This window comes from Rattus norvegicus, chromosome 6, assembly GCF_036323735.1.
Source record: "Rattus norvegicus strain BN/NHsdMcwi chromosome 6, GRCr8, whole genome shotgun sequence".
Classification (NCBI taxonomy): Eukaryota; Metazoa; Chordata; class Mammalia; order Rodentia; family Muridae; genus Rattus; species Rattus norvegicus.
In genome coordinates, this window is record NC_086024.1 from 100,032,698 (window position 1) to 100,055,664 (window position 22,967).

A 22,967-nucleotide genomic window follows, 5' to 3' on the forward strand; every position below is an offset into this window, starting at 1 on the left:
AATGACAAATAAATGTTACCATGACAACTGTTTAAACCCCAACTCTAGTCTAGGATGCAGCTCAGAGGTAGAGCAATTACCTACCACACACAAGTCCATAGATTTGAACCCTTGCACCACTTTTAAAAGGAGAAAATAGATTTTAATAAAGTTCCACCCCAACAATAAGTCTATCTCAAAGAAATATCCCATTTTGTTACTGAACATCCCATCAACCAACTATACACACACACACACACACACACACACACACACACACAAATGTGTGCGCACCTGCGTGCACATCACACAAGAACAAACAAAAGTAAAGGAAAAGACACTATTCTTCTGCCTACAGAGAAGGGTCTATAGGTGAGTTACGTATCTTGTGGGCATAAACTACCCTGAGGAAAAGGACAAACTCTGTAGTCTAGATGATTTGACTCCTGATAACTTTAATAAGTTCACCAATGTGATTTCTGATCCTAATAGCATTTTCAGAAGACAAATCTCAGCCAGGTGTGGTAATATATGACTATAATCCCAGCAGTTGGAAGTAGAAACAAGAGTTCTAGGAGTTCAAGGCCAGGTTCTGCATCATAGTTAAGTTATGAAGTCCTGTCTCAAAGAAAAAGAATTTCATCATCTACCTCCACCTTTAGATCTCGGCATAAAGATTACTTCCTCTAAGAAGCCCCTTCGTTTTCCAACAGAACTCATCACTTCAGAGCTCTGTTTGAACTAATCACTTGCAAGAGCAAAGACCCACGCTGTTTTGCTCATCACTGCACTTCCTGTTTTGCTCATCACTGCCCTTCCACAACAATGTCTGGTCCATCACAGGACTCAACAAAAACTTGAATGAATGGGTTGAATTCCACAGTCCACTAAAGTATGTCAATGAGAAGGTAAGGTCTCTGAAAGAAATGAGTTAGTGAGGTCACTATGCAGACTCCATTCGTAGAACATGACAAGCATGTATCATGACAAAACTTTTTAAATCTGCTTCAAGGAAGCCTCACGTTAATTCAAGAGTGTAAGCATAGTCTAGCATTCCTAAGACAAAAGTATGTAGGGCGGGCAGAATGACTTAGTGGGGAAAAACATGACACCAAGCCTGACCACCCAAATCCCTAGAACACATGTAGTGAAAAGAGAGAAATTGACACCTACTAGTTGTCATCTGATTTCTACATGTGTACCATGGCATGTGTGTGCACACAACAAGTAAAAAAGTGCATAAAAATATTAAATATTCTTTAATGTCCAAAGCATCCCATTTCATAGAATCCTCCACTAAATCAGAAAACCTTACATAATTTCCATTTTAGCTGAACTACTTTTAACAACACCAAATCCTAATGTAAATGCAATACAGTACAGCTCTAAACAACAGCCTTACAGAACTATTTCCTCGACAACCCAGTGCTACAACAGGAATCTATCTAAACAAGTTACAGATGTTTCTCCCAAAGTTCAACTGTTTCCCAATTTGAGGCTATTGAATTTTAAAATTTCATCTTAACAGGTTGGGGATTTAGCTCAGTGGTAGAGTGCTTGCCTAGCAAGCACAAGGCCCTGGGTTCGGTCCCCAGCTCCGAAAAAAAGAAAAAAAAATTTCATCTTAACTTGCTTTTGACCAAAGTATATTTAAGCTTTCTTCAAACAGCCTACACAGTATTCATTTCTTTTTTAAGTCTTTACAATTTCCTTTATGTACACGATAAATCTGTCATTTCACCCCATTACCCTTCTCTCTATGAAACCTCTTTTCTGGGCTGGAAAAACAGATCAGTGTTTACAAGCCTGCGGTGTGGGTGAGGTGAGGTGTCACACACCTTTGATTTCTATGAGTGAAGACTAGACTGGTCCACAGAGGCATGCAGGACACCCAGGGCTTCAGAGAAAACCTGACTCAGACAATTGGGAAAGAGCCTGCTCTGAGAGCTTGAGGACAGAGTTTGGACCCCAAGGTGCTCACATATGACATACGAGATGGAGGTCCAGAAGCTCACGGGCCAGGTAGCCTGATCTCCACAGCAGTGAACAAGAGATTCTGACTCAAAATGAAAAGCAAGGACGAGCACCTGAGGTTGTCTTCTGACCTCCGCATCAAGACATGGCAGGCACAAACCTGCACTCACAGGCAAACATATAGATACACACATGAACAAAGACTAAAGATACCTTTTCTCTTCCCAACAAGCCCCATTCCCACTTTGAGGTCTTTTGTGTGACCCACTTTCTGAGTTTAGTTTTGGTTGTTTATATGAACATTTGCGGGGCATTTACTGGAGCTTGGGAAACTTTATCAGTGGCTTCACCACTAAAGAAAATGCCTCTCCCAGCAAACACCAACTAACTGCCCATGGTAACCTAGGGAGGAGTGGGGTCCCTCATGTGCTTCCTCCCCACATACAATGGAATGTTGACAAGCCAACCTTGTGCAGGTCATACAGATAATATGTGCAGTGACCCTGCAAGTACTGAGGCCATGTCCTGTCCAGGAGCCACCATCACACATTAGTTCTAAGGGATAAGCCATCATTAGAAACAGCAGGACTTTGGATGGGTTTGTTGGATGGGTTTTTAATGGTTCTGAGACCATGATGACGCCAAGACAGTAGTAAAGCTCCAGGGCAGGGTGCGTACCCGGCATGTGTGGAAAATGCTGGGTTCCATCTCGGCACCCAGTGTTAGAGTCCAGTGTTAGAGCTATCCATAAGCTAAAGACTAGTCCCTATCCTAGTTTGCTTTCTGATGCTGGGATAAAGCACCATAACCAAAAGCAACCTGTGAGACAGAAAGAGTTTGCTTGGCTTACAGGTTCTATCCAGTCCCTCACAGGAGGAACATGCTTGCCGGTTTGCTCTTCGTGGCTTGCTCAATCTGCCTTCTTACAACCCAGGGCCACCTACCCAGATGTAGCAGTGCCCACAGTAAGTGGGGCCTCACACGTCAGTCTTCACAGCCTTACCTATGGGACAGTCTGATGGAAGTTTCTTCTCAATTGAGGCTCCTCTGCCTAGACGACTCTCGCTTGTGTCAGGCTGCCAGAGCTAACCAGCACACCCCCAGCTGGAAGGTGAGCAGGGCACAATAGTCAGGCCTGGGGGCACCCACCTGCCATCCCAGCACAAGTCTCTGAGTTCCAGGCAAGACTGGGATAGAGAGTAAAACATCTCAGGAAGCAAACAGAAGGAAGCCAATGAGACGGTTCAGCAGGAAAAGCACTTGCTGGTCTAACAGCCTGAGTTCAATCCAACATAAAGGTGGAGGGAGAAGCCAAGCTCCACACCACTCACCTCTCACCTCCACATAATGGTGTGGAACACAAACCCCACCCAAATACTAAAGAAATAATTAACTTAAAGTTTAAAGACAAGAGCAAACGTATTCTAATATTCATGTTGATGGGACAGATCAAGGTGAACTTTTTAAGATTTATTTTTCCTTTTATTACTGTAGAGGCCAACTGAACACCAGATCCTTAGCTGGAGTTGCAGGTGACTGTAAGACAAGGTGGATGCTGGGAACCAAACTTAGGTCCTCTCCAAGAACAGCAAGTGTGCTAACCCCTGAGCCACCTCTCCAGCCACTTATTCTTTCACTTTTGAGAGTCTCGTGTCACGTAGTCCAGGATGGACAAGAATTCACTATGTAGCAAAGATTGGCCTTGACCGCCTGATTCTTCGGCCTCATCCTCCCAAGTGTTAGAATTACTTATAAGAATAAGAATGTGCCACTGTGCCCTGGGGGAAAGCACAATGATGTTTTTTAAACCACTAAGTAATCCTAGAGGCCTCAACCCTATACAAGGAAGTGGAAGAAACGCAGGAAAGCTGGAAGAGGAGAGGTGCTCTTCCCAAGGGAAGAGACAATTGGTTGTCTAGTGCCAAATGGTCAGTCCTGAAAACACTGAAAAATGAATCCTGCTCTACAAAAATTCAATTTCAAGTTCCAAATAACTTAGTTCAGCAAACTAAATTACCGTCTAGATGTGAACCCAAGCCCTTTCCTACAATAAGCTTGCTCCCCAAAGGAAGCAAAGTTGAGTGTTATAGCAAACCACTCCTAGTGGGCCAAGCCTTCCTCCCTGTGACCCACACACCTAAACAGAGTACCTCACCTTGACTTCTTACTTGGCCTTCTTCCAACTCCTGGATTCCTGACCTAGGCTGTTCCCCATCACTCTAACATGCTAAAGTCGGCCAAGACCTGCTCTTCCTGCTCCCTGTAATCCCCTTCAAACTTTCAAGGTTCTTCAAGTCAGTAGTAAAATGGCTTATTCAGTCTACCATCCCAACAGAGTATAAGCAACGACTTACATTAGCCCCAGGTCTCACCTGGCTTCGTTTATTAATGGCTATGAGAGAGAAGGCACTGGAGCCTGAGAAGCCTGGGCTCCCAAAACACACACACTAGCAGGTGCACGCAGGTGTGAGCAGGTGCACACGCATGCGTGCACGCACACACAGGCATTCTTTTCTTCTTCTCCTCCTCCTCTTCTTCTTCTTCTCCACCCCCCAATCCCGAATAACAAGTTGAAAACAAAGCAGTGTCCCAGTCACCTGCAAGCTGGTGGATGGGCCAGAGACAGAGGAGGTGCAAAGCTTAAGTGCTGTTAAATTTGTAGGTGTCTGGTTCTCCAAGTATCCCCTCTTCCTAAAGACCTGTGCTTGTGTACTTGCACATCTGTATATTTGTCTAACAGTCCAAAATACAAACGAGTTCTATTTTACTGATTAGAGTGAGCAACTACAAAGATACATTTGAGAACCCGCCCTGGTAGACAACTAATCACTAAAATTCATGTACCCATCAATCATTTTGCCTTCTACATGTGGAATTAATTAAATGGAATTATTCTGGAAGGTAACGCTGAGCACTCTAGGTGATGATCCTCACAAGCAGTCTGTCTGAAGCTGGCATCAATAATTATAATTAATAATTAACAACTGTCCCATCAGAACCAGCCCTCCATCCTGCTCTTAAGCCTCTTCTCACCTCTCCATCTGCTCCATGCTTTCCTTCCTGAAATGGGGATAAGTCATGCCACGTAGTAAAGGAACAAACGTCAACTGAACGTCACTGAAGTATTTTCCCATTGCACAGTTTTTCTGATAATTACAACCATTAATATTCTTCTATTTCTACAGTGTGCCCATCCCTGCCTGAACCAAATACTTCTGGGCATTTAATCTGACTCTATTAAATAGATCCTATTACTCTCCTATTTCAAAGTAGAAAAGGGTGAAATGCCAGCAAGGAATAGACCCAGATTCCCAAGTGCATGCCACGCCCCCTACAATCTTATTGGAGGGAATCGTCCCACTAACTTAAATAAAGCACACAAGCAAGAAGGTTTTTACATTATATGCTTAGGTCTACTGTAACATGAAAATAAGACCCCATAACTCTGAAGGGAAAAAAATCTTCAATTATAAAATATTGAAACAGGGGTTGGGGATTTAGCTCAGTGGTAGAGCACTTGCCTAGCAAGCGCAAGGTCCTGGGTTCTGTCCCCAGCTCCGAAAAAAAGAAAAGGAAAAAAATAAAATAAAATATTGAAACAAAAATCTTAATTAGAAGGAATAACGTTACAACCCTAAGAACCATTCTAGGCCTTTTCTTAAAATTATCCAAAATTTTTACTGATCTTTTACAAGCACTAAAAAATTTAATTTCTAATGATGTCAGTATGAATAGAAAATGTAAGTTTTATAAATGAAAAACTGTGACCATATGAACATCCCTTCAAAAATTCATCATAATACTTGTAACGCGCTGTTCTCTACAAGAACATATGCACAAAGTCCGGTGATCTGATCAACCTATAGCCAGTCTCAGACCAGCAAAAAACAGCCTCTGTGTACCTTCATTTGCACTTCTGCAGCACAACATAATGAACCAGTAACTGCCCTCTAAGTCTGTCACACGTGAGATACACGTGCTTGCTTCCTCCCTGAGACACCGATTCCTTTTTTGCCCTGAAACTTTGATTAGCACAGCACAAGGTCATGTGCAGGGCTTTAGATATGCATTCAAATTTGATCCTTTAAAAATAAAAAGGGGTGCCAGCTTAGTGGCCCATGCCTTTAACCCCGTCTCACAAAAACAAAAAACAAAGTAACAACAAAAACCAAACTATTAACACAAAGGTTTCTAGGCTAGAAGGATGGTTCAGTGGATAAGAACTGTCGCAGAGGACCCAGGTCAGTTCCCAGGACACACATGGCAGCTCACAGCCATCTTTAACTCCAGGTCTACAGACTGGAGCACCATCTTCTGATCTCCAAGGGCACCAAACACATGGCTTACACACATACAGGTAGGCAAAACAGTTATATACATAAAGTAGAACAAATCCTCTTTAAAATATCTAAAAGGTTTCAGTAAATAGGTTTAGAAGTTGGTATCAAGAATAAAATAAAATTTGCATTAAATCTTATCTATAGTAAAACTAGCTTTAAAAAAAAACTAGCTTTTTTTTTAAACCTCACTTTGAGAAGAAAAAACAAGTTTCAATCTTACTATTACTTATCAAGTAAATTGTCAACCAATGCATCAACTAACAGTGTTCACTATTACTAAGAAATGGTTAGCAAATGTCAACTATGTGTAAGTCTCTGAACAGCAACTGATGAAAATAAGTGGCCTACAACACTTACTTTAGTCATGAAAGAAGATAGACAACCAACAGGGCAACAAAGATCAATTGTCTGATCACAGGAATATCAGGAAGCCAGTAGCGTTGCTTACCCTTAATCCCAGCACGCAGGAGGCTGAGGCAGGCAGATCACTGTGAGTTAGAGGTCAGCCTGGTCTACAAAGTGAGTTCCAGGACAGCCAGGATACACAGAAAATGGAGGTGGGGGGTGGGGGAGGATAAAAGGATAGGAAGGTGGATGGTGGGCATAGTGTCTCACAGCAGCAGCAATCCAACATCCAGGCTGAGGCTACAGGATCAACAGAAGTTCAAGGCTAGCTAGAACTACATGAGCCTCCCAAATAAATAAATATAAATTATATATATTTATATATGGTATAGATAAGAAATTCAAGGTCTTCTTCAACTACATAAGAAGCTTGAAGCCAGCCTGAGCTACAGGGAACCTGTCTCCGAAAAGAATGGGAGAAGAGGGAGGAGACCAGTCTCATTTGAGCTGAAACTTGAAGAACGATAAGCAGACAAGGAAGAAAGTTCTACATATAAAGAACTGGTTCACATTCACTTGGTACTTCAGTATTTGTAAGACCTGTCTTGGTGACATCCTAGAAAAACCCATGCAATTACTAATTCTTTTTGTAGTTTAAAAAGTTTTACGAAGGGGCTGGAGAGATGGCTCAGTGGTTAAGAGCACTGTCTGCTCTTCCAGAGGTCCTGAGTTCAATTCCCAGCAACTGCATGGTGGCTCACAACCATCTATAATCAGGTCTGGTGCCCTCTTCTGGCCTGCAGGTGCATACAGGCAGGCGGAAAGCTGTATGATGTATACATAATAAATAAATAAATGTTTTTAAAAAAAAGGGGGGGGGGGGATAACTCTCAACAGGTCAGTCTAAGCCAAGGCATTTGTCAAAAGAAAGGGAACAAGAACTGAAGGGAGGAGTCTGTGAGAACCTGGCAAAAGCAACAAATTCTCTCCTCCGTTCTAGGAAGCTTCTGAAACTGTGCACAGTGCAAGAGGTCCCAACTAGAGGGACTGCAAGTGAGGAACCAAGAGCAAGTGTCATAACCAGACACTCTAAAACCCAAACACGGCAAACCTACAAATTTGGGGGCAAAAACATGATGTCACAAATGGGAATTCCACCTGACCTTATGCAACATTTGGGTTGCAGTCAAAATACATGTATTCCCTAAGTATTATCTGAGATTATTCATATGCTATCTTTATAAATTATAAATGAAACAACAGAAATTCGTGTTTAGACTTAGGTCTAATCTTCAAGACATCCTGGTACAGCTAACCCTTGAAGAACACAAATTTAAGCTATACATGTCCACTTTACATGAATGTTCTTTAGGAATGGGGAGAAACTTCTAACACTTTTAAAAATAGGGGGAAAAAGGGGGGGAGGGGGCTGGGGATTTAGTTTAGTGGTAGAGCGCTTACCTAGCAAGCGCAAGGCCCTGGGTTCGGTCCCCAGCTCCGAAAAAAAAAAAAAATAGGAAAAAAAATCATAGCCTACAGATACCAAGACTTAAAGAGAAATGTCATGAGTGCATAAAATATATAATACAGCATCATCTACTTTATCACTCACTACCACTATATATATATACACTATATATATATACACATATATATATATATATAGTATGCAAAGTTAACATTTGTCAAAATTTGGAAACATAAGCACAAATTATATATGATGGCATTCACAACTAGAGAGATGTAAAGACACATAAAAACACGTGCTTAAACCAGATGCAGTAGTGCAAGCATAATCCCAGATCCTGAAGAAGCTCAGGAGGAGGATGGATCACAAGTTCAAGGTCAGTCAGGATTAAAAAAAAAAAAAAGCTGGGATAATAAGACCTTGTATTTAGAGAGCAAGAAAGCCCATTATTAAATCCTAACTACATAAAATTAGCCACAGTCCATACTGCATTACTATAATTTCATATGCACCTCCTATTGCTCCTGCTGTGAACTCAAGAGTTGCCAGTATCTACTTGAAGCTGTGTGACATCTGCAGTAAGTAGTCCATCTTTCTGGTTAATTACAACAGGCAGTAAACTATGGTCTCCTACATTTCTCATGCCCTTTTCATCACAGTATATAATTCATACAACTCATAAAAACTGCATGGTAATCAACTATGTTAGGACTTCTGGTCAACAGCAGGCTAATAGTACAAGTTTGGAGGAATGAAAGTTACACAGTGTCCATCAGAATCCAGAGTAGACCAGAGAGCCTCGAACAACCCTACCACAGCCACATCTCAGAGACAGACATTCTCCACCATCCAACTATGAGCAACAGGACCAAAACCTAGCAGCCACCAACCCCAACCCTCAGCACTGCTCACAGAGAGCATGACACCACAGACAGTAGCGACAGGAGTAGGGGCTTGGTAGCCTCATGCTGGTAGCACCTGCTGGCAGGGTCAAAAGGTTTTAGGACCCAATGGTTTTTAAAAAGATATGTAGCATTCATCAAGAGAATGAAGCTAAGGCTTCCTTTTTGGCTTCGGATATGTGTCTACCATGCTGCCAGTCTAGAAGAAGAACCTCGGAAAATAATAGGGCCATACAAGTGCTAGCATTTCACATCACTGATGGAGAGTAGGAAGGTGTTCATGTAGCAAATCGTACAGACCCTCACACACCAGTTCAAGCCAGTGACCTCACCAAACAGTCTACCTATACACAGGGTTCCAGAAGAAGCATTAGAATGATCAAAGTAGGAGATGGGAATGAGGGAACTCTCCCAAAGGAAGCGAGAAGAAGGTTCCCACCACACTATATGCAGAGACACCTCCCCCATGACTCTCTACCACAGTATCCCAAGCTCTTGTGCAGGAAGAATTGATGGGGAAAGCTGACAGTCAGGCTGCAGGAAAACAAAGTAAACCAGAGAGACAGAATACACAAAGGAGAATAGTCTGCACTTCTGCAGGGGCCATCCATGCCAAAGACAGCCTGGAGCAGGTGGTAACGAAAAAAAATAAGGAAAGATGCTATGAGACCCCAAGTCAACAGCCCCCTCAAAATTCTATCACATCACAATTTCCAATGCAGATACTCTGATAACCTTAAACTACCAACAGCAAATAGACAAAAGCACTCAACCAGTGCACTGGCTGAGAACATGTCCAGCTGGGAGGCTGAGAAGGGCAGGTTTGGATCACCATCTCTGCCATCTGGTCATCCGGTAAGGAAAAATAAACATGAAACTCCAGTATCAAGACAAAAGGTTTTGATTATTTTTAACATCATGTCTCTTTTCAATAGTAACCATTTTGAAGTCTGTTTTTCCTCAATTCATTTTCAAAGGTCTTTAAACTGTTTCCTATTTAACCAAGTTAAAATCTTAAGGTTTCTTTTTAGATTTATTATATGTATAAGTGTTTCACCTGCATGTATATATGTGCATCATGTGGCCCACAGAAGTCAGAAGAAGGCATTGGATCTCCTAGAACTGGAGTTATGGATGTCTGTGAGCCACCACATGGGTGCTTAACCACTGAGCCATGTCTCTAGCCAAGAAGTTCTTTTGCTGCGGTTTGGTTTTTGAGTCTGGATTTCACTATGTAACAGCCCTGACTGTCCAAGAACTCACTCTGTAGACCAGACTGGCCTCAAACTCAAGAGACCTGCCTGCCTCTGCCTAAAAACTGCTATAATTAAAAGTATAGACCACCATGCCTGGCTAAGAAGTTCATTTTTAATTTACAGTAAAAAGTTTACGATGGGCTTTTCCAAAAAATAAAGTTAAATTGCTGACCTATTAATACAGGGTAAAATAAACTTTAAATGTTATACTCAGATTTTCAAGTGTACAGGGAGGCAGGAGATAATAACCTCTAATCACTATGATCAAAGGACACTATAGACACAAACATTCCAAACTCTGTAACTGCAAACATTTCTGCTCAACCATACTTCAATGAGAGAATATTCAACCTATATTTACCAGACACCACAGAAATGAGTATGAATTCAAGCTAGTACTCTATTTTTAAGCCATAAATTATGAACACTCATTTTCTATGTCTTGTGGCCCACATAAGTGAATGATAATTCTCTATGCCACAGAAGTAAATAATTAGGCGCAGGGGTTAAGAGTGCTGTCTGCTCTTGCAGAAGACCTCAATTCAGATCTGACACTCACACTGAGTAGCTCCTGTCTAGCCTCTAGCCTCATGGAGTCTAACACCCTCTTTCAGCTTCTGATACTTGTGTATACATACATACACACGTGTGCGCACGCGCACACACACACACACACACACACACACACACACACACACGTATATAATTAAAAATTAACCTAAAAAGAAAAAAAGAAAACACTCTTACGTGAAAGCAAATAAACTGCATGTAATCTTTCACACATGAAAATATAGTTTGACATTTGGTTTTAGGCACAATCTTTATCATTTCTTTCCTGAAAGAAAAATACTACCATGCTCCCTCCAATGGTGCAGAACTATTTTAGTGTGTGTTAACTTATACATGTTCTTTTAGCTCAAAGCAGAACTCATAGCTATTTTTTTAAACCAAACATACACACAACTTCAGCTACCTAAAGAACACAAACTGTCAATCTACGATACAAACAGACCAATGATTCTCTTTTTTATATCAGCTATCTCTGAGAACCTGAAAACACTTTGAAATTCTCCCACTTAAGAACAGGTAAGAAGGACAGGCATATGGTTAACATGCGTGCTGCCAAGCCTGATGACCAGAGTTCCATCTGTGCAACCCCGTGGTAGAAGGAAAAAACCAAATCCCACAAGTTGTCCTCTCACCTCGACACACAGTCCATGGTACAGACACACTCATATACACAGACACAAGCATGAGCACATAAAACAAAACCTTCTCTTTAAAAAAGGTCTACTCTCAGTAACATGGCTGCCAGTGTAACAGTGTAGAGTGAAAAGTCCAAAGACGTTCAAAACAGCTATTCCAATAAATTCAAAACATTCAGAAATTAAATTTTGGGATTGAAAAAAGATTTTAATTACAAAACTATGCTTTTGTTTCATCATTTTGAAAAGTGTTTTTGCATGGAGACTATCTTAACCCTGACATATTGTTCACACACTGCCTTCTGAGATGCCAGCTCAGGGCCAGCAGGGGGTACTCAGTGAAGCCCACTGAACTGTGTCATCCTCACGTTAGAACCCAGGAGGGAAGGTCTAAGGAACTCCCTTGTCCAAGACAAAAGGACGAGTGGACGAGCGCCAATGCCTGCAGCGGGGCAGAGCCTCTTGCACGTGCCCTGTCCAGCATGCAAATCCAATGGCCATGCTACAATACGGGACGGGAGCCTACAGAAGACTGTTCTTTCCACAGCTACGTTCCAGTGTTCCAGCCCACCATCAGACCTGCGGTTACTGCACATCCTACTCTACACTCCACAAGGTACATGTAGAAGACAAAAGAATCCAGTCATTAGAAAGCACAAAACTAGCTCTGAATGGTAATTTGGAAGTTTGTCTAAGCTGTCACTCTAAAAATAAAAATAGACGCTTCATCTTTGGGACTGAAGTTTAAGTGTCTTTAGTGGGTAGAGATGGCTCAATGAATAAAACACTTGCCAGAACTCCAGCACCCACATAGAATCCAGGCAAGAGGGTGGCCCACCCAAAATCCTAGCCCTAAGGAAGCAAAGATGGGGGACCCCTAAAGCAAGCTAGTCAGTCAAGCCAGCCAAATCAGGGAGCTCTGAGCACAAATGAAAGACCCTACCTCAATATAAACAGTGGGGAGTGATCTAACTTACACACATTCACAAACACAGATACTCGCGCACATGCGCACGAAGAAATAAGTGTTTCTATTATTAGGCTGGGGCTGGAAAGATGGCTGAGGAATTAAGAGAACTGCTCTTCCAGAGGACCTGGGTTCCCATAGTTCTCCACACCCACATAGTAGCTCACATTGCCTGTAACTTCAGGTCAAGAAGATCCAATGCCCTCTTCTGGTTTCTGTGGGCACTGCACACACATGGTACACAGACTTAAATGCAGGCAAAACAACCACACACATAAAGAAAGAAGAAGGGGGTGTTTGTAGAAGCTAGGATACAGCCCAGTGACATAGCACTTGCCTGCCATGCACAAGTCACCATAGTTCTTGAAATGTTTGAAGTATCTGCAAAATGCTCTAAAAAAAACAACTGTGGGGGTTGGGGATTTAGCTCAGCGGTAGAGCGCTTGCCTAGCAACCGCAAGGCCCTGGGTTCGGTCCCCAGCTCCGGAAAAAAAAAAAAACAACTGTGAACCCAGAAATAGTGACACTTTCATTCCAACCCCTTCTTCAGAGAGGGAGCGTTTTTCAAAACCATTTCATTCAAATCTAAACTTGTAAGTGGTCTGAGGAGGAGGAAGGAGGGAAGTAAAGGGGGTGAACAGGGTGATAAGGCAGGCAGCACCACTACTGCCGATTTGCCTACGCTCCGAGTTTGCCCAACCAGGATAACTGACAAGCCTGCTTCCTGGACTGCTGGGCGTACAGAATACAAAGAGCATCCAAATCAACTGTGGGTGGGAGAAGGCTTCCTTGTCTTCTAGTTTTTTGAAGCAGGGTCTTACTGTGTGGGTCAGGCTGCCCTCAGACTCACAGCTCTGCCTCAGCCTCCCAAGTGCTGCTACTACAGGCATGTGCATGCCACTAATGATGTAGTTCAAACCTTGGCACGAATTTTAACTTTATTATACATAGATAGGTAAGTAAGTAGGTAAGTAAGCAAGTGAATACACAGGCATAAACTTTTCCTGGGATTTCCTTACCAGTAAAATGGATCCTTACGGTTCAAAAGTCTTAGGTGACCCCCAAAAAACTTTGAGAAATGTAAAAATAGAGAAGATTCAAATATGTCTAAAAGGTCAGCATATCATTTCATTAGACACAGCTGAGGAAAAGGTAAGCCACTGTATACATGTGCACAGGAGCACGGGTGGGTGTTGCTTTCTACTGAAAAAAGAAAAGAAAAAAGAAAGGCCACCAAGGACACAAGCTTCAGAAGACCAACTGTTACAAGAGGGGCAAAACAGAAACTTTCTCTTCATTTTCTATTATCAAGTAATCAGACCCTCCATGTGACACACACTGATTCAGACAAAACACTCACAGACATACGTACAATCAAAATACATCATATAAACAAAATTCACAAAATCTGATCACAATGCAAGTGTATTCAAGCAAGCCTTCTGAATTAGTCAGGGAAATGCTATAGAAAATTAAGACCATATCTATTGGGGCTGGGGATTTAGCTCAGTGGTAGAGCGCTTACCTAGGAAGCGCAAGGCCCTGGGTTCGGTCCCCAGCTCCAAAAAAAAAGAACCAAAAAAAAAAAAAAAAAAAAAAAAGACCATATCTATTGTTTAGCATTTATACAGTCAATTTTGGTTTAATCTATTTTCTCCTGAAATGATGCTTAAAAAAATCCTAGAAAAGAAATTCTTCCTTTATGTTTTTTCTATTCAGTAAACTACTTCCCACAAGTTGATAAACATATAAGGCAAAAAAAAAAAAAAAAAAAAAAAAGCCAATCCACTGTGAGGAGCACAGGAGTCAGGCAGGTGCCTCGGTCACTGCAGAAACCAAACACACACACTTCTCAGTCTGCACCTTACTGCCTTTCTGTTATTAAGCAGAGAGATGCTGAAGCCTCAGTAGAAAACCCTAGCTGGGCCACGCCCCTCCCCAAGTTAACCATGCTGCACTCACTGTCTGGAACCAGATCAGTGAGCAGTGTCTGGTCCAGCCACTCGCTAATCTCCTCTACTGATAAAATATGCAAATGTACAAAGCCTACTCTTAGAAAAGTTTTAATGCTACCAGACATAACTTTAAAAATTAACTCAGACAAAGGAGTTGAGTAAAATGTAGCCCAATATCAGAGCTAGCATGTACAGGGCCCTAGGTTCAACCCCCAACATGGGGAAAAAAAAAACTATATATTTGTCCAATAATCTTATAAAGGATGCCTGACATCACTAAGGAGAAGGTGAATGCATATCAGAACTCCAGTAAGCAATGTCGCAGCCGTGTGCTAGTAAATGCTAGTAAAGGGAGATGTCCATGGTGAGGTGAAATCAGAACTGTACACTGATTAAGGAAAATATAGCTCCTACAGAAAACTACACAGCTTCAAAACCTAAACAGATGATCCAGCAATCCTATGTCTACACATGTGTCAAAAAGAAAGAAAAAGGGGGTCTTTCAACAGGCACCTACACACTCATGCTTTCATTATTCCCAACAGCTAAAATGAATGACAGATGAATGGATAATAAACAATATGTGATATATACATATATACATACATACATACATACATACACACACACACACACACACACATATACTGAAATATTGCTCAGTCTTAAAGAGAATAAAATGCTCAGTCTGGTCTATACTGTGGGTTCCAAGCCAGTCAGGGCTGTAAAGCAAAACTGTCACAAAAACCAGGGGAATAAGAGGAAGAGGAAGAGACAAGGGAGGAAGGGAGGCATGGATGGATGTGTACATGAACTAGTAATCCAGGCTGTCTGGTTTCCTCTGAGCTACTAAAGACGTGGTTGCTGGGGGCTGAGGGATGACAGAGGGGCAGAGAACATGAAAAGATGGTAGACGAATGGTTATAATAGATACTCAGCAGCGGGAACAGACTTCCAGCCAATGAACTGAAACCTTAACAATGGTTATGAGCTAGGCCTAGTGGTGCAAACTTTCAACCCCAAGACTAGTTAATGGAGCATCTTATGTCTATTTTAATTGTGCATGATCACAGCGGAAAGAAAGAAGAGTAAGATAGAATGTGTGCTCATCTTTCTCCTATAAGCCTCTTTACACCGTTCCATAAATGCACAATTAATCAAAGTGACTGCATGAGCCTTACAGAATGATGCAGTGATTCTCTCTAAACATAAACACTTAATCTGGGCTTGCTGGAAGTAACCTTCTCCCCCAACACAGACATCAACAGCCATCCCATGTCTACTTCAGATTAAATAAGAGCATGTCTCCCATCCTTTGTATTTATTCCCTAGAATTTTCCCTCATATTTCCCTATAACTTCATACAAACTATTCTCATTTTTACTAGCAAAATCTTAAGTCAAAATTCATCTACCTACGTGTAGAAGCACATACTCAGAAGGCAGAGACATACAATCTCTGAGTATCAGGCCAGATATACAGTCAGACACTATCTCAAGATGGGGGGAGGGGAGGGAGGAAATTGAGGGAGGGAGGAAGGGAGGGAGAAGTATTCTCTCCCTCAAAACTTATCAAGGGCTCCTCTTTCCTACTTGGCACACAGAGTATCCTTTTCCCTTTCTTTCCTCAGTGCTGCAGATCAAACCCAAACTCAGGAGCACTAGGCAAGAACCCTACCACCATGCACCTTTTTAACCCCGTACACCATCCTTCCAGACATTAATACCAATATAGTTCTACCATTTTCACATACAAATACTGGGATCTTATTTATGAATTTCTCCTCTTAAGAAAAAGTGTTCCCAGTGGTGCAGGCCTTGGATCCTAGCACTAGGGAGACAGAGGCAGGTGAATCTCTGAGTTTGAGGCCAGCCTGGTCTACAGAGTGAGTTCCAGGACAGTCAGGGTTATACGGAGAAACTGTCTCAAGAGAAAAAAGACAAAGAAAAAGAAAGCGTTCCCACAGTCAAAGCAAACACCTGACATACCCTCAGCTACAGATGAGGCTCTCACCAGCTGTTCTTATACCTTCTGATCCCACAGGCTACTACATGAGTATTCACGCTGGCCAGATGTGGTTCATGGTGGCACACATCTGTGATCCCAGCTTTCAAGAAAGACAGTAAGATCATTGCAAATTCAAGGCCAACCTGGTCTATACTGTGAGTTACAGGCCTACAGGGCCTGTGTAACTGTGAGTTACAGGGCTACATAGGAAGACTGTCTCAAAATCAGGAGGAAAAGGAAAGGAAGGAGGTGGGACTAGAGGGAGGGAGGGAGGAGTGTGCCCTAACCAGGCTGTCTGGTCTCCTCTGACATACTAAAGTTCTTTATACTGTTCCTGCCCTCTTCTTCCTTATGCTTAAATACTTAGACAAAAATTCATCTTCAAAGATAGAATCTAATGTTTCTACACTATACCAGATATTGGTATGATACATTTCAAATAACTCCTTTTCACCAACATGAAGCAAACAGATTAAAATTAAAATAGGGTAACCACATACCAAAATAAAAAAATAAAAAGTATAATTCAGAAAGAAAGAAAAAAAAATTAGTGCCCACATCAAAACCTCACTCTTAGACAGGCCTGGTAGTTCATACCTCTAATCCCAGCACTTGGGAAGTAAAGGCAAAAAGATCAGCAGCTCAAAGCCAGTTTTAAGGCAAAGGACACAGGGTTCAAAGGCAGCCTTGGCTACATAAAACTCTGTGTCCAAAAAAAATGAAAACCCTTGCTCTAAATGCACTGTAAAAATTAAAGTATCATGCAAATGTGATCTATAAACTTATATTTGCCCTAGGTGAAAATACAAATGCATGTTACTAGTTATAAGCTCTACTTGCTTAATTTTTAAAATTTAAAATTCAGTATTTCCAAACTCCACTTCTTTTAATGCAAGTTAGTGTCCTTTATACTGGGGTCTACTTTCCAACCAAGAAAGTACAATTAATACATGTCAATAAGCAAATCAAGAATTTAAAAAGAGATAGAATAGGGTCACAATGAGACTGTTCAACAGATAAAGGCCCCTGCTGCCAAACAGAACCACCTGAGTTATTCCTGAAGCCACGTGGTGGAAGCAGAGAACCAGCTTCCACCAACTGTCCTGACTGTCACATATGAATAATGTGCGCACGGGTGCACACACACACACACACATACACACACACACACACACACACACACACACACACACACACACCAATGTTGGGAGGCGTAAAAAGACATTTCTGCCAGTTAGTTTTCCAGCTGAATTCAAGAATTCACCTATAGGACAAGTCTCTGTGGATGAGCCCTTTGATAAGATTGGATAGACCTGGTCACATACCAGGCACTTGTGGGTCTGAAACCTCTCCACCCTTCAAGCTACAGCACGTGAAGATGTTCACAGATATGAAAGACTATGAAGACACTGATGGTGAGGAAGGTAAGATAATGTCACCTACTCATGGGTCTTACCTTTCAGCAGTGGCAGAGGTGTGAGCTCAATGGGCTTGCCTTGAGACCGAAACTGTGAGGAGCTTTGCGACCTCTTCTGTCTGGCTTTTCTGACGGACTTCCGAGAAAATCCGTCTACTTTATCCACTGATGGAGGAGTAGTTGGTGCTGAGGACATATCCCTACTGAAGAGAAGGAAGTAACATGAAAATGGTCCCATGGTGAAAGTATTCCTGTGAGTTACCCACATCTTAAAATTCCCATATACAATACTCATGAAAATTGGAACAAGTATCAAAACATAAAAAAATCAAGAAAAGTCTTGCTGCTAGGCAGTGGTGGTGCATGCCTTTAATCCCAGCACTCAGGAGGCAGAGGCAAGTAGACCTCTGAGTTTGAATCCAGTCTGGTCTACAAAGCCAGTTCTAAGACAGTCAGGGCAACACACACACACACACACACACACACACACACACACACACACACAAACCTGTCTCCAAAAAAAAAAAAAAAAAAGAAAGAAAAGTCTTGTCAAGGGGAAAAATATAAGGTAACATGACTACCATTAAACAAAATCAGAACTCTAAACTGTCACTGCTCTACTATCATCACTAGAAAGATGTTCGCCTGGATACTGTCTGCCCATTTTAATTGCACAGCTCTTCCCATTTTGAGATTCCTGAAGTCATTTTGGAGCTATTCTGAAGCTGGAAAACATCCACAGAAACATTTTTCTGATATATTTAATATTATGAATGGGCTAAAACCCTTCTGTACTTCAAGAATCTAAACAAATGAAGCCAGGTATAGTAGTCAGTAACCTCAGCATTCAGAGGCAGGAAAGGTTATGAGTCCAAGGCCAGCCTAAGCTACACATACATAACAGGTTTGACTCCAACCCTGGGCACACAGTGAGAGGAGATCCTGCCTCTGGAAAACAATGAGACGAGCCACCTCAGTATCCAACAGTAAGATGATTACCGACACTCCAAGTGTCTTTCTACTGACACTTTCTAAGCAGGACTTTGGTGCAATGTGCTGTGCTGGCTATTATGAGCCACCACCTCTCAAATGAGGACAGGCTAGATTGTCTGAATGTCACAAAAGGCATAATTAAAATTATTTCAAAGAAATCTTTTCAAATAAAGTCATCTTAAGTTATTAAAGCTTAATAAGCAAAACTAAGATAAAACCCAACACCAAGTTGAACCGAAAACATAACTTCACACCATCCAAGATGGAGTTTAAGTTCCAATACTGTGTTCCATGAGACCAAGGGAACATTGTTCTGCAATTTTTTAATATTCTGAAATTATTCAAAGGAAGGATAGATACTAAAAGTCCGAAGCATTGAGTTCAGTCGCCTTCACCAAACTAAACAGATGCCAGTACCATTCCGGCGCTACTGAGGCTCCATGCAAGATTAATGGTAGACGGGATCAACAGAATGCATACGACGCAGAGCTCAGCTCGGACTCGGTTACTCAAGTGTCATACCAACACCTAAGACAAGTGCTTTTTTTTTAAACTTCCAGAGTAAGATACACCTCCCCACTGTGTAAGGCTAACAGTCATCTAGATTACCTGGATTCAATTAAAATAACATAAACATGGAAGAGGGGTGGACAATATTAAGGTTTAGTTTGGAATTCTGAGGACTTCTTGGTTCTTTCATTAGAAAGTTATTGTTTACTTTTAACTCTAATTTGGCTTTAAATATAATGAGACATATAAAAAACGGAGTACTAAATTATAAATATTATCGAAAATATCAGACCTCAGCAAGCAGTTCCACATCACACTGGTACGTTGTAAATTTAGGGACGAATATTGCAAGCTCATCTGGGAATTATTTAGGTTTCATGCTAACCCTAGCAACACAGATTTCCGTAAGCCTCGTTCCCCCACCATTCATTCTTGTCTCTATTTCTCTTCTCTCATCTCTAACGAGGATCTATAGGTAGCTTTCTTTTCCGTCATTTGCCTCTTATGCGCGCAGCTCTGATATAAATGTCAAGGTTCTCAACTCTAAAGCATTGCAGAACTGATAACAGCGGGGTCCCTGCAAAGCCCAGGGAAACAGGTTTCACCTGGGCCACTGCGCCCAAAGCTTTAGCATTCTGCAAAGAGCAGGCAACTGGGGCTTTTCCAAGGGAAAGGTATGAAATCAGGGAAGTGGCCTGTTTGTCCGCAGGTATGTTCACATAAACCCCAAGCCCTGGAGAAGCTGCGCGGCCACAGAATCTTCCTCCCTGCTCCCCCGCCCCCGCCAATGGGGGGGGGGGGGGACAAGAAGACGCCTCAAAAGCGGGAGGGGAAGGGGCTAGTGAGGCCGAGTAGAAGAGAGGTGCGGGCCTCCAAAGCCTCTGCAGGTAGATCAGACAAGTGGGCCGGGCGCTTGCTCCCGCTCACCCCACCCCGCCGCACCCCTCGGCCGCCCGGGCACGGCCTTCCCGAGCCCGCCGCTCCGCAGGTTCCCCGGGAGGCAAGCCGCGGGACCCGAAGCTGAAGTTACCTTGAAGCTCCTGGGGAAGAATCGGAAGATGATCTGTGGCTGCGCGGAGTGGGCTGCGAGCTAGGGGCCGCGGCGGGGGCGGGCGGCGGCCCGGGACGCACAGGGGGAGGTCCGGGCAGCAGCGGAGAGCCCCGGGCTACTACGGCCGTCCGGGGCGACGTCCCTCCGGTTCCGCGGTAGCGGCAGTGTTTCTAGGCCTCTCGGCTGGCCCCGAACCTCAGCGCTCCGGCAGTGGCAGCGGCGGCCTCACGAGCCTCCTCCGCGGGCCCGTCCCATCAAATCGGCACCGACCCGGTTGCGGCTCCGCCGGCGGCTCTTCGTTCACATTCCCGGCGGGCGGCGCCTCTGCTCGTTGCACCGGACCCGGCGGCGGCGGCGGCGGCGGCGGCGACGCGGGGAGGGGGAGGAGGGAGGAAGCCTGGGTTTGCAGCGGCAGCAAGCACAGGAGTCGGGAGGAAGAGTTGGAGCCGCCTGAGCCGCCGCTGCCAGAGCCGCCGTTCGCTACCCGCGCAGGGTCCCCGTCAATGCCCCTTTCTCTCTCCTATTGTCAATATCACCGGGCGGCTGAGTCCATGGCACAGGCGCAACCGAACCTCCTGGCTAGCAGAGCCCGCCTCCGACGCCCGCCCACTGGAGACTTCAAACGGGAAGCGAGACTTCATTGGCCTCCGCGCGCCTTCACTCCCAGGCTAGCATGTTCGGCTGAGAGCTGGTCCGGGATTGGCGGCGCGGGGGGGCGGAGAAACTGGAGGGTGTGAAGAGACAGGGCCCTCGATTGGGCGAGGCGCGGGGGACCCGGATGCTGCCGCCAGCTCGGGCGACCCGGCCGCCGCTTCCGCCAGGGTGCCTGAAGTGGGGAACTGCGGCGACTGCTAGGCCTGAGGGGAAAGCGGCGGGTACGTCGGAAACTGGAGCTTCCGCCTGGCGGGACCCTGTGGACGGCGAGCGTCTTCACCCGCGATTCCGAAGGCCACAGTGCGGCAATCCGGGTGCCGCACGCTTCAGCCCGCAGAGACCCACTGAGCACGGAGCCCACGGTCTCCTGTGCCCTGTGTAAACGCGGCCCTGGAAGCCAGCCGAAAAACCCCCCAGTGGCCTTCGCTCAACGGGTGAGAGGCCTGGCTACGGGTTGGACTCTCACCCTGTCACCCCAAAAGTCAGTTTTGAGTATCAGCTCCGCGATGCCCCAGCCAGTCTCGGTAGGGCCCCGCGCTCCCGTAGTTTATGCAGGTGGCAACTCTGCAGTCTCCCATTCCGAATACCCGCATTCGCCCTTTAAGGACTCCGAAATACCCGGCCTCCAACTTGACAGATTTTAATGGACAGTTTCGAGTCTTGAGTTTAAACAGACTTACCTCTATCTAGAACGAGTACTAAAATACATATATGTTTTTGCATCATTAGCGCTAGGCCAAATGGTACATTTCCAAAGAATATTCGTAGACTATCGATTTGGATGCAGGCTACATAATAATTGAAAAAAAATTCTTCATATCAGCTACAAGGATCAAACACCAGTTGCTCAAAATTTGGAAATCTGGGAGGGGAAATACAGAAGAAATAATACTCATAATCCATAAACCAAAGATAACCACTGTCGTTTTGATGTAGTTTTAGTATTGTATTTCTATATATGTATATTCACACGTATGTATACACATATATACATACATTATATACACACGTGTGTGTATGTATATGCATATTCTTTTTCATATTCAAATGCTTCATCCCATAGCTTAGTTTTTCCTCTCAGTATGTCATGTGTTCTGTACAGTTACGGAATAAACATTTATAAAGCTCTCTGGACCATGCCCATAAGTGATAATAATGCATTTGCGTTTCTGGTTTGTTGCAAATTTCTATCCAGTTGGGTAGAAAAATAACTCTGTGCTATGAAAGAGAATGTTTGCCCTGCACTGAAATGGGAAAGGTGGCTTAAATGAAAGCAGGCTCCCCCTATTGACTCCAGAAGACTAGCTGCTGGCTGACTGGCTGAGCATCCATCTTTAATGAAGTTCATTACTCCGTGCTGCATAATTATATGGAATTCCAGTCTAGTTCCTGCCTTCAAGTAACTCATATTCCAGTCTTTAGAAACGTTTAATATCCTAGCCAAGCAGAGCCTGTTTCTTCAATGTCTGATTGGTAAATGCAAAATTAAAACCAAGGAAGATTTTGAAGCCAACTCAATTTCCCTTGGCAACAGTTGAACCGTTAAAAAGTAGTGCACGTTTGAAATGCTCACAGCTGTTGCTTAGAACATTTCACATTTTGTAGAGTGAGGATTTTGCTTGCAAATTATGGATGACTATAAAGACAATTCATTTCAAAGTCATTTCATTTTCTATAAAATAGCTGAGCAACCGAAATGAGCAGGTCTTTTTTTAATATGGAAGAATCCTTGCCTGTGTGAGATTTGTTCGCTGGGCCAATAATCTCATAAGGAGATCTATAGATCCCAGGGGAAGTGGGGTGTTCTCCAAGGATAGTTAGTGCAAAGCAGAAGGAAAACTGAGGGCACCTATGCTTACGTCCAAGAGGAGGCATCAAGCTCATTATTCTAAAGACAGAAGGAGTGGCCCATTGTCTAGAGCACTGTAGATGTCCTCAGGGAAA

The 22,967-nt window shown here is 43.4% G+C and overlaps 1 protein-coding gene across 3 annotated transcripts in view; it reads right to left on the reverse strand.

Moving 5' to 3' along the window:
* Ppp2r5e (protein phosphatase 2 regulatory subunit B', epsilon) overlaps positions 1–20,975 on the reverse strand; it is a 149,104-nt gene extending 128,129 nt beyond the window's left edge. The window contains 2 exon segments of one of the 3 annotated variants that reach the window (NM_001106740.1): positions 17,855–18,018; positions 20,349–20,876. In NM_001106740.1, the coding sequence (NP_001100210.1) occupies positions 17,855–18,011 (157 nt within the window). In that variant the 5' untranslated portion in view covers positions 18,012–18,018; positions 20,349–20,876. 3 annotated transcript variants of the gene reach the window in all.
* Between the last annotated feature and the right edge of the window lie 1,992 nt (positions 20,976–22,967).